This window comes from Dunckerocampus dactyliophorus, chromosome 8 (genome assembly GCF_027744805.1).
Source record: "Dunckerocampus dactyliophorus isolate RoL2022-P2 chromosome 8, RoL_Ddac_1.1, whole genome shotgun sequence".
Classification (NCBI taxonomy): Eukaryota; Metazoa; Chordata; class Actinopteri; order Syngnathiformes; family Syngnathidae; genus Dunckerocampus; species Dunckerocampus dactyliophorus.
In genome coordinates this window covers 18779385-18791911 of record NC_072826.1, presented here as the reverse complement: position 1 = coordinate 18791911, position 12527 = coordinate 18779385, and the positions used below count along the sequence as shown (strand labels likewise).

General features: G+C 39.6%; 1 protein-coding gene across 1 annotated transcript in view; it reads left to right on the top strand.

Annotated features, from left to right (window-relative positions):
- Positions 1-12527, top strand: part of foxj3 (forkhead box J3) — a 157574-nt gene that overhangs the window by 120637 nt on the left and 24410 nt on the right. The window contains exons 4-5 of the mRNA XM_054784213.1: positions 3291-3374; positions 6606-6707. Of these exons, the coding sequence (XP_054640188.1) occupies positions 3291-3374; positions 6606-6707 (186 nt within the window). The remainder of the gene's footprint in view (positions 1-3290; positions 3375-6605; positions 6708-12527) is intronic.

Below are 12527 nucleotides of genomic sequence, written 5' to 3'. Positions count from 1 at the left end.
CAATTCAATACCATGCCATACCATACCAACTTCATTTATAAAGCACTTTAACAACAACTACAGTTGAAATCAAAGTGATCAGAGATACATCAGAGGTACCGTCAATTCCGGTGTATAAGTCCCACCGGCGTATAAGCCGCACCCACTAAATTTAGAGGAAAAGCCAGTTTTGTTCATATATAAGCCGCACCAGTGTATAAGTCGCAGGTGTGCACCTCATAAAAAGTGATATGTACTGCACAGAAACAGGTTACACAGAATGATTTTCTAAACTTTTAATTAAATAAATGTTTTTTTTTCCCAAACAGTGTTTGACAAACAGTGTTAAACAGTGCAAATCACGGCAAAGTACAGGTACACAGCTAATTAAACATTGCGGCTAGTTAAACATTTCAAAACAGTATACGGCTACAGTAGTAAAATAGTGCCGAATAGTGCATGTAACATAAATAACAGTAGCCTACCAGAAAAGTCATTCATCGCTGTCGTCTTGGGAACTAGAACCACTAAAGTCTTCCTCTTCTGTGTCATAATTGAAAAGCGTCATAATTCCTTCGTCAAACACGTCGCCGATCTCTCTCTGTCTCTCTTTCTTTTTGGGCGTCGCTCTCCATGTCGCTGTTTTTTCGCGGAAAAATCCCCCCCCCCCGGCCTCTTGCCGTAACACTCTGTCAGCCATTCCTTCATTAGGCTTTTCATCATCCACCCTTTGTTTACTTTCACAATAATTTCTTCTGAGGGTTTTTTTTCTTTTTCTTTTTTGGCTTTGTTATCCATTTAAAAATTACCATTGGTGGAAGTTTTTGTCCCGATGCTGTGCAGGCCAGAACACATTCTCTCATGTCCAGTTGTTCTCAGCGTGACAGATGATTCACCTTTCTTGTTAACAGTCTTAGTGAGAGGCAGGTCAAACGTCAAAGGTACCTCATCCATATTTATGATGTCATCAGGTCCCATGGAATTCTGGTCTATCTTTGTGTGAGTGTATATGCGGAAGTTTGTAACTGTTTTCACGTAGTTGGAAGGGAGTTGTTGACACAAAGACGTGCGTGCCCTGACGGACAGTCCTTTTCGTCTCATAAATCTGAGACACCACGATGGTCCGCCTATAAAATCTTCTGTCTGGTGGCGATTGCTTTGGCTTTTCGTCGGATCTGCACAGTGGAAACACCTCGGCCGTCTGCTCTCTGTGTATTTATCCAGTCTTCAAGCATGTCCTATAGTTCAGGCCACCTGCTTTTCTTACCTCTGAAAGCTTTTACTGTCTTTTTGCTTCGCATCAGCTTTACATGTTGACATCTCCAACGTCTGGCAACCGGAACCGGAACTGTGCTACGTTACGTTGACCAAACACATTTTTATAGTTTTACAATTAGAGCTTTACAAGCATAAAACAATTCTAAATACATATAAATCACCAATGAAAGTGATAAATGAACATTTAAGGTTACTTTTACCTTCACTGAAGGCGTGATTGTTCCCAAAGAGATCAACCACCATCACCTTGTTGTTTTTAGTCACATCAAGAATCACTTCTTCAATGAAGGTAAAAGTAACCATAAATGTTCATTTATCACTTTCATTCATCATTTTTATGTATTTATATGCATGAATGGGAAAAATTGAAACATCCGTTTGAGTTAGAGTCGGACCATCTTGATCTAATTAATAAGGTTGTACTGAACAAGACAAGCAACGTAACACATGTTCTAAGATACTGTATAATACAAAATTATATAATAAACAATAATAAAATAACAATGAAATCAATGTTTCATGCGGCTAAAAGTGGATTTTAAGATGAGTTTTCTTAGAGGACAACGAAGTGGTCTGTCTAATTGGCAGATCGTGCCATTTTTTTGGAGCGACAATAGAAAAGGCTGTGCCCCTCTGAGCTTCTGTTGAGATTTTTAGTAGTTGATAGGATAGTAGATAGATAGTAGGATAGCCGCCGCAGTTTATCCTGGTCGGCAACACTAACTTGAGCGAGGGGGAAGCGTCATCATACAGATGACAAAATGGAAAGATGTTACTTGATTTAATTCATTTTATTATTGTATTTTATTTATTCATAGATTTTTTTCATTCTATAACTTGTATTATATAATAGCTTATATATTGTGTACTATGTATATTTTATTATGAATGTAGATTGTCATTTCAGAAATAACAACCTCTCTCCAATTATGTCCTGCTTTTAAGTAACGCCCGTCTTCTTTGCGATTTAGATAAATAAGCCCCCAACAATAATTACAGCATTTATGGTATTTCTGTTTTTTCTATATATTTCTCATATGCAGTGTGGTAGTGGTTAGCATTAATAATTGGCACGAGGAGCGGTTACATAAATTATATGACTTGTAAATGCTGTCAGGGTCATGTTTTAAATATTGTGTTTATAATCACATAAAATATGTAGTAAATTTGGAAAAATGTTAGCTTTGAAGTCTTGACATTTTAGAAATGCATGGCTCTTAATATAATTTTTGACATGTTGGTGAGGTTGTCTCTATGTGCCCTGTGATTGACTGCCGACCAGTCCAGGGTGTACCCCGCCTCTCACCCGAAGTCAGCTGGGATAGGCTCCAGCGTACCCCATGACCCTAAGCGCTGTAGAAGATGGATGGATGGATGTTGGTGAGGTTTGATGCGCTTTTTTCCCGTTTTTTGTGCAGCCCCTAGCCCGATCCCACTTTTTCTTGGGATTTTTATTGTGAGAGATTAAAACATAACATTCAAACCCTGTCCGCTGTGCACTGCTTTGCCTTGTGCATGGAGTAGGACAATGAATTAAATGGGGGTGAATGCAAAGATAAATAATGCAGCTGGCCGGGCTGTGGAATTGCAAGATGCAGACCCCCCAGAGTCTGTCTCCACTGTTCTCTCCTTGATTAGCCTCGGAAGAAAGAAACACGGCTAGGGCAGCTTCAATTCCTGGGCTGAGACTTAAGGAACCTTCATCGGTCTTGGCAACCGTGCACCACTAACCTGAGGCTGAGGAAGTGGTGCTTCAGGAAGAGCTTAGCATTTCAGCAGCAGGAGCACCAGACTCTCATAGAAGAGCAGCCGCAGAGGAGGCAAAATCTTTCTTACTTGACAGAGCCCACCCACACAAATGCACATAAAGGCACGATGCCGACTCGACCACAGCAGGGGCAGATAGCAGTATTATTTTTTTGTTTTAAGTAAAATGTTGCCAGAAAAGGCCGATGCTGCTCTGGCACCTCAGTGAGCACCTCGATTTGTTGAGGTTGTTATGCACTCACAGTGACCTCTGCTTTTCTCCGCAGGGCTCTTACTGGGCCATTGACACCAACCCAAAGGAGGACGCCTTGCCCACACGGCCAAAGAAGAGGCCACGGTCTGGAGAGCGGGTAAGTGTGATGCCAGAAACACTTCAGCCGCAACATTAGGTAGTAAATCGAGCCTGGCAATACAGAAAAATGAGTTTTGATTGACACTGTTGGGGATTATTATTAGGATTAGGATTATATTGTATATTATTTTGGTATTATCAGAGTGGTATTAGTTAGCAGTGGTGTAGGAACTGCAATGCATCATACTTAGAGCTACTTTAAACAGGCGAACAATATGCGGGTATTGTAAATATTCAGAAACATTTTGAGACGGACACACTTTTGCAATTGGCAATTTTTGTAATCTAGATAATTTTACAAATAAAAAAAAAAAAAATACTTCCAACCCTCAATTCTGAATATTAGGTCATGTACACACTCAAATTGAAAAATACGTCCTAATGTTAAGTGGTTATTGTACATGCTCAGTGCTCAGATCGCAAAGGATTGTGGGATTGATCTGCCGGCAATGTCTTGGAACGTGGGCAGTAAAGGTTTACATTTCTGGGGTGTGGAGGAAACCAATTTATTGATTGTTACCCTTAAAGACGGCATAAGTACTGAAACACTATCATTTTTATACCAGTATCTGGCAAAAACTTCGGCTTCCGTCTGTGCAATTCAATAAAAAAATGTAAAATAAAAAATTAACAAATAACGTCCCGGCCACACTTTAGACATTCCTGCTGTAGGAAATAAGGGAAAAAATCCGTTATGGAGTTGAATATTTTCTGTCATAAAACCTTTACTTTAGAAACCATGTGTTAAATTTTGGGGTGTCACAAGATCTCAGAAGATTAAAACGTGACAAGATGTCTCGTTCAGAAAATAATAATGGGGAAAAAAAAATAAATTAATTAATTAATCAGTCACACAATAAATGAAAATGAACTTGATCATTTGACCGGCCTCAATACATGCGTGTCTGTTTTCCTCGTCTCCTGTCTCCAAACAGGCATGAAGAGCGTTCACTCTGTGCATTGGTTTCAGCACCTTGATGCGGTTGTTCCATACAACAACGGCATGAATGGAGTGAGCTCTGTCTCGGTGGGTGGAGTTGGGGCCAGTAGCATACACACAGAGTGCAGTAGAGTGTAATGTAGTAGAGATAAAATGAGTAGATTGCAATATATTGTCATATATTTTTTTTTTACTTTTTTCATTTTACTTTTCTTAAAAGTAATATTAAAATCTCACCTCGCCTCGTTCTTATAGACCCAATCTCGTGTATTGACTCGTCTCGTGAACTGAGTGTCTCGTGACAGCCCTAGTTAAGTGGCAAAATAAGCTAACCAACAATGAAAAAGGCAACATGCGAAGATAAGGCACGCAATATCTCAGTACATGTTGGAATTCTTGTTTCCCCTCAGTGAACTGCAGCTTCCCCAGTGCTGGCAGCACTCATGCAGCCCCAGACCTTTATGCTCCCACCACCATTATTTAGACAATGACGGCTGTGTGTTGAGTGTGTCAGTGGATAGTTAATATATAGTATGGTAAAGAATGTGTGTGTATATATATATATATATTTATACTGTGTATATATATATATACTGTATACTGTATATATATATATACTGTATATATATATATATATATATATATATATATATATATATATATATATACTGTATATATCAAGTATAGTTTAGTAAATATATTAAATCTATACTGCCATACAAGCTCTACACTGACTACTCTAAATTATGTCTAAATTTAATTTCCATTGTATTGTCCCTTCAGAAGATATAATAAAAATGCTGAAAAGTGAGGGGTATACTCACTTTAGTGTGATACTCTTCTTTTATTCTTCTTTTTATTCTTTGTCAAATATCTCTCTAACACGGTCAATCAATACTTGTATTGGATCTCATTATCTTATGTGCAGGTGCACCTAATGAAGTGTCATGTGAGTGTATATAGTGTCTTTTTCTTTGTCAGCCACCATTCTTCATACAAACACACACTCAGTAGGAGTTTATATGCAGCAGATTTGACATGACTGCCTCTCCACATGGCCTCTCTCTAGCCTGTCATCAAGTGGCCACCTTATTAATAAACGGTGCCCCCCAGCAGCCATTACACACGTCGTATTGTGCACTCTATCTTTTTTTGTAACAAACATCAATTAATGCAGGAGCGCCACTCTTGCACTTTTTAATTACGTATACCTGTCGTCCAGCGTGAGAGTGTGAGCAGCTCAGATTGAAGCGGCCTCAGGGCGTCCCAGCAGTGCGACCTGTAGAAGGCTTCCCTGCCATGTTAAGCTGCAGGGTGTGGGTTGGGAGGCTTTGGAAAACACGCTAGCATACATGTAATCCAGATATCCTCAAAGTTGTATGAGCATTCGACAAATGGTCAATGAGATATAGATAATTAGTTGCTAAGTCAAAGACATTTGGCTTGATGGCGGCGATGTTTTTCAACCCGTCTTGCTCAAATTTTACACACGTATAAGTTTATACCAAATTTCAAAGTGATTTATCTAAACACAGTGAAGAAACAGTGGTTTTTTTTCAGCAGAGTGCATTGAACTGTGTGAAAAAAACCAAGTCAGTCCAACATATGAGGTTTAATAAGAGCAACACCATGTGGTGTATTCATCAGAAAAATAATAGCACAGGCAACACAGTAGGAGATGCATGTTTTGACAAAATTTCACCATTTTGTGTGCAGCGGTTTAGTAGTACAAGAGTTACTTTACACAAATACATACAGACATACCTATTGAAAGTAACAAAGAAAATAATACCTCAATTTTGTATTTCCTCTTTTTGTAAATAATACATTTTAATAATAAAGTTTGTGTCATGATTGCAGGAAAGCTGTGTTGCATTGCACAAAAGAATGTGTTTCTTCTGTAGCCCCTCCTCATTCCGTTCCCCAACGAGGAATTCCATTAAAATCCTGAGAGTTTGGTAAATCTCATTTGCTGTTTATCGTGAATTAAAAATGGTATTGTTGGCATCCAATCCTCTTACAGTAAGCAGTTTTCGGGGGGGAGACAGGCATGGCGTGGAGTTATCTTTGTGTGTGTTTTGGGTAGAAGGTGTGGTTTGGGGATGAGGGCTGTCTCTTCTTGTCTTCCGGGGAAGCGCAGTTCAAATGTGACCTAAATAAAGCTCTGGTCTGGATGTGAACACAGGACTTGACAACAACATCAAACTGTTCGACTGCAACCTGCTCTGTGATCTTGTGTGTTTAATAATTGGATAATGTCGGATTATTTTTTAACCCCAACCCCCACAGGCTTCTACGCCGTACAGCCTGGAGTCGGAGTCTTTGGGAATGGAGTGTATGATCTCTGGAAGTGCCTCTCCAACGCTGGCAATCAACACTGTGACTAACAAGGTACTACAGGCGGCCCTCCAGCCTCCAGCTCCAAACACACACCTGGCTACGTGGCTGCACCCTGACCCCGCCCACTTCCACAACCACCTACAGCATTGTTCCCAGCAGAGAGAGGAGCACTCCACACACGCACACACGTACACACACACACACACACACACACACACGCATGCACGCATACACACACACACATGCACACGCCTAAAGCATCTCTGCAACCCACACTAAAATACACAGCGTGATACACTGCAGCACCTGATTCCTACACATCAACCGCTCGGCTCGGCAACACGATGCCCACATTGATGCTTTGCAACATGAAACCCTCACCATCAAATACACACACACCTGAGGTGGAGGTTGCGTGCATGTTCACATTACACTGCCGCAACCGCAGGTGACCACATACTCTTTCCTGCAGATTCTATCTTAAGGTTGTTTGAATTTAAAGTCATTTGTTTTTCTCCATTGGAATTCGCGGATTTCGAGAGTCAAAATGTTGCTCTAATAAAAATGTATATTAACTGTATAGGCATTGTTTTAAGTAGCATTCCTACCATGTAAGTGTAAAAAGAAGTTTTGTTTTGAAACAAAAAAACAATTACGAGGTAGTAAGGGTGTAAGACCACTGCGGTGTTCATTTTCAGTACAATAAGGGAACAACATGAACATGCTTAACAAGTTACATTCAGGAACACCATGTGGTTACATTTGCACAATTCAACATGCCCGAAAAGAAGTAGGAAGAAGCATATCTATCCCAGATAAATCATTCACATCATATCTTTTACGTGTTGACACTTACAATCCTCGCATAGTTGCGATTCAGCGTTCTGTGCCTCACAATTTTTTTTTGGTTCAAAAACTATTTATTTTTAATTGAACGTTTTTTCACGAAAGTAGGCAACTGTGACCATGACATGAGATTACTGTCACACTGCATGGAATCAGCCATGGCATGTCTGACATTATACAGTGAAAAAAGGTTCTCCCATTCTGTGTGGAACTGGTAAGTTTTTGGCTTTTTACTTTGTCCTCCCCCACTCTGTTTGAAACACGTGCTATGCTTAATGTTTGTTGATGTAGACATTAATCTTACATTATAAAATAAAGAAGCCAATTCTATAAAAGTGGCATTATTACAGTATTTTCAAATGTGCAAAAGAGCACATATCCCCAAACATGCTGTAAGGCAGGGATCCCCAACCGTCCAAACTTTCAGGGGTAATGATTTTTTTTTCCCACCACGTATTTGGTCCCAAATGCTTATACTATACTATCCTGATACTATGTTGGAATGCATAAAGGTAAGATTTGATGACATTATTGAGTGCTAATGTGAATATTTGTTTGTTAGGTTTGTGCACAACCTCAAGTTAATCCATGCTAGCAAACAATGTAACATATAATCTTCTCTCTGCAAGACAAACTTCAGGCTCGTACTGGTAGATGGTGGCTCTGTATTCATTGAGTGCTTTTAATTTGATGTTGTTCCTGTCTTAGTTTAACACAATACCTAATATATGATCAATTAAATGGCTATGATGTACGCATTGCTACTATTTACATCCATTCTTGTCTTCAGTCATGGTAAGCTACAGTGAATGCGCGGCAAAGCTTCGGCTCTCGCGTTGTTTAAGAGACGGACTTTCAACCGGTTGCTAGTCTTGCGATACCCGGCGCATCTCTATACAATCAAGTCATGTAAGGATTTATGGCTGATTTTTATTGATCTAGGAGGCTTCTACCGGTGCAACCGTACCACTCGCTTGTCAAACTGGATATCCAGTCGCATCGGTTTATTGTTCACAACCCCCAGTAACTGCTTAGTTCGGTAGCCAGCTATGCTAGCGGCGGCCATCTCTTATGTCCCTGCAGTGATCCTGTAGCCTGTACAATGTGGTATAAACAAAGAATAATATGAGTGTAAAGGTGCCTATAGGGGTCTTGTTTCATGTCTACATGGCTCTAATAATGTTAAAAAAAAACATATTTAGAAAGTCATAAACAGCAACATTGTCTATGCTCTAACTGTGAAAATATTACATTTAAATTTATTAATATTGAATCCTACTTTGCGGAAACGAGGGACAACTGTGTATAGCTTATGTAATGTTAAAGGAAAACAAAGAAATAAGGATGTTAACATAATGAAAATGTAATAAGATTAAATAAAATAAGAATAATATGCAAAACATGGAACTGTTTTAGGTTTTTGGACAGTAATCATAAAATGCAGGTAATCATCCAATAAATAAAATTCTTAAATAAAACTGTGTACAATAAAACTATTGTGAACTGCACTGTATTTGTTGTATGGCGTAGACACGTGACTATATCGCCAGGCTGTTATACTTACTGGTCCTCACTAACCATGTGGGAACTCTGTACGCCTCTGTACAGAAAAAAATGGAAAAATAAATAATAAATTCAGGATAAATGATATCAGACACTATGGTTATCATTGTTCTTCCTCCGTCTTATAGTGGTAACAGTTTGACATCGGAATGGACTCAATCAATTTCCATTATTCCCTTTCAGAAAAATTGGTTTCAAAGCTCAAAGAAATTGCACCACAGTCTTGGAAAAAAAATGTTGATTTTAGAGGTTCCGCAGTGTTAGGAAAGACCCAACTATTGAGTTTGAAGGTGTCCAGAAGAGTAGCACATGGGTGTGAGAAAGGAATGGCAGCAATGCACTGACGTTGTTCCATCGGCGTGTGAGTGTGTGTGTATCCACCCATGACTGAGAGTAGCATGGTGGTTTCTGCTCATCACCCAGTGGAACAGAGCCAGGCTTGTGCTTCAGCACAATGAGAAAGCAGACAAGAGGCCGTAGCCTGGAGGCCAGCAGAACGAGCGACACAGCAGCCGCCTGAATGAAGCCTCTCTTGTCTTGAGCCACAGGAAAGGAAATGCAAGGAAAAGCCCACTAGTTGGCTGGCTGACCGACATATTGAGTAGAAAACAGGGCAGCCCGATCATTATATGCTGTTAATTTGGACAGAAAAATCATGATGAAAAAAAGAGAGATGCGAGCACAGATGCTAAATTCAGGAAACAAGGTTGAAGGAACAGAGGGAGAGAAGCTCATTAGCCTTCTCTGTGCTCAGTGTGTGCTTGCATCCAGTGTTCATTAGCGTGAAGGGGAGCTCAATGACTGAGGATGACAAAAATCAGCCTGGCAATGCTAATCAAAAACAGGGTGCCGCAGAAATATAAATGTTATACGCCATGAAGTCATAAAAGCAGCTCACTGCTATCTATTTTTACACTCCCTCCGCCCATAAACTGTGATTATTTTTAAAGCCTCTATGGGTTTTTTAGGCCGGAGCTGGCGTTGACACGTCGTCACCTCCCGCTCACACGTGTGCATACATACGTACATGTGGCACGCACATTTCTGCAGCGGTGAAAGGTAGCGTGACACGGAAGCAAGCGATGCAAGCGAGTGTGCTCATACCAGCGACTAAGGCTGTGTGTGCGGTGTTAGCTAGCAGGAAAACAAGTCTGACTTCTATTCTTAGCAGTGAATTAAATTGAAAAAAAAGCCAGAGGTGTCTTTTACAAAGCTGTCATAATCTGGAGCATAAGACACGGATTAGGAAAGCAAAGCAAAATTGGCGGGAATGTGCGGAAATTCCTGCAAATGCAGTCATGGCATGGCTAAAGTATATAACTCTTCCACTGCTGAACCGCTGCACACAAAAAAATGAGAATTAGTCAAAACATGCACCCCTCCTGTGTTGCCTGTGCTCTTATTTTTCTGACAAATACACCACATGGTGGCACTGTGATTAAACTCCATAAATCTGATTGACTTTAAATTTTTTGACACAGCTCAGTGCGTGCTATAAAAACACCCACTGTAACTTTAGGGTGTTTACCCGAATCACCACAAAATGACAAGCACATGTGTGTAAAATTTCAGCAATATTGGCTGAAGAGAAATAGTTTTTTTGAGAAAAAAAGTTGTATATTTTTCTGGGGGAAAAAATCAATTAAAGGTTTAAGAAAGTAAAATTGTATTTGTTTGTTTGTTTGTTTGTTTGTTTGTTTGTTTGTTTGTTTGTTTGTTTTTAGAAAATAAGCATATATATTTTTTACTTTTTCAATATACATACAAACTTATTATCCTAACTTTTTTTTCCTCAAAAAATAGGACAAAAATATATGAATACAAATTTGTATTTTTTTTCTACTTAGAAAAAAAACACTCAGAAATGTGTGATTTTATTCTGGTAAGATTGTGACTTAATTTTTATTCTTGGAAAAAAAAAACTTTCTGTAAAAATTCTAACTAGAGCAAGATGGGCAGAAAAATATGGCCGCCATCAAGCAAAACACCTTTGGGACTTAGCAACTAATTGTCCATAACTCAATGACCATTTGTCTAATGATTTAATGATTAATGACTTTGAGGTTATACTGTATGTATTACATGCCTGCTAGCTTGTGTTCCAAAACTCAACCCATAGAGGGCAACACAGATGTCTTATACAGCCTATAGAAAAATATGAGGACGTACCAAGCAGATGCTTCCAAAAACAACCCCCTCTTTCCCTTCATCATCACACCTCTGTGCCACAGTTGACGGCCACTTCAGTGCAGCCTTTAACTTTCAAATGAGAGTCTATGTGTGAGACAGACACAATAAAAAAGGGAGTGAAATGCCTGACGCCTGCAGAAAAGAAAAGAGATTCTTGCTGGTGCCTTCCGCATCTGCCATTGGCCTCTCGGAGAAGGCGGGAAGGAGGGGACAGAGACTGGAATAGAAAGAGAGGGAGAGAAAAACAGAGACAGGGAATTCCTGTGGCTTGGCACGCGGTGCTGAAAGAGGCGTGGCCTGTCCCATGTTTACAGTGCCAAGGCGGTGAGAAACAAGCTCTCTGCGAGGAGTTTTTATCAGCTTTTATCACTAGCAAGTCAACAAAAAGAGAAGAATCAAAAGACTTTTTTGTCATATCCGGAAAGCCCAAATCTTAACTTTCATCAGGGCATCATTACATGGCCCACGGCTGGGGGAGACTGGCGCTGTGGCTCGTTTGAAGCAATCAGAGTTGCTGCAATCACATAAACGCTGCAGAATCAAAAACAAGTGCTGCAAATGTCAAAAACACATACAAAAATAACTGCATGAGAGAAATGCTCAAGTCCGTGGAAAAAACACAAGTTAGCCAAACTACCAGGAAGTTAGCCGGTCTTACAAAGCAACTGATTTTTACAGCCAAGTTTGTAACAACTGAATAGATGAAAATGTATCTTCATTCCGCTAACTTTCTTCTGGTCCTCCCCCTAATGTCTTTAAAGATGGATACGTATCTCTCAGGTCTGGTACCCCTGATATCTTGGCTAACGTCCTGGTAGCCTCGCTAATTTTTGTTCTGTTCCATGAACTTGCAGCATTTCTGTTCATATGTGTGTTTAAGGGGTGTGTGTGTGTTTCTGCCATTTGCAGTATTTTTCTTTTGCATTTGTTTTTGATGCTGCAGCGTATACGTAACTGCAGCATTTTGAATTTGCACCATTTTCCTGTTGCACATTTTTGGTTTTGTATCATTACTGTGTTTGGAGCATTTGGACGTTGCTGTGCGTATCTTTGTCATAAGACCAAGGCTGTACAGTAAATAATATGCAAAAAGTAAGGACTTGATTTTGCAGCTTTTTTATATATTTAGTGAATATTAACTCAAATATTCCAAACCAAAATGCTGTCTACTGGGTTGAATTTGCTTAGATTACAGTGCTCAAAAAGCTTTGTAAAATATAGTTTTAAAGAGCTGTCACAAACACATAGGCAGAGAGCAGTGCAGAGCAGAGA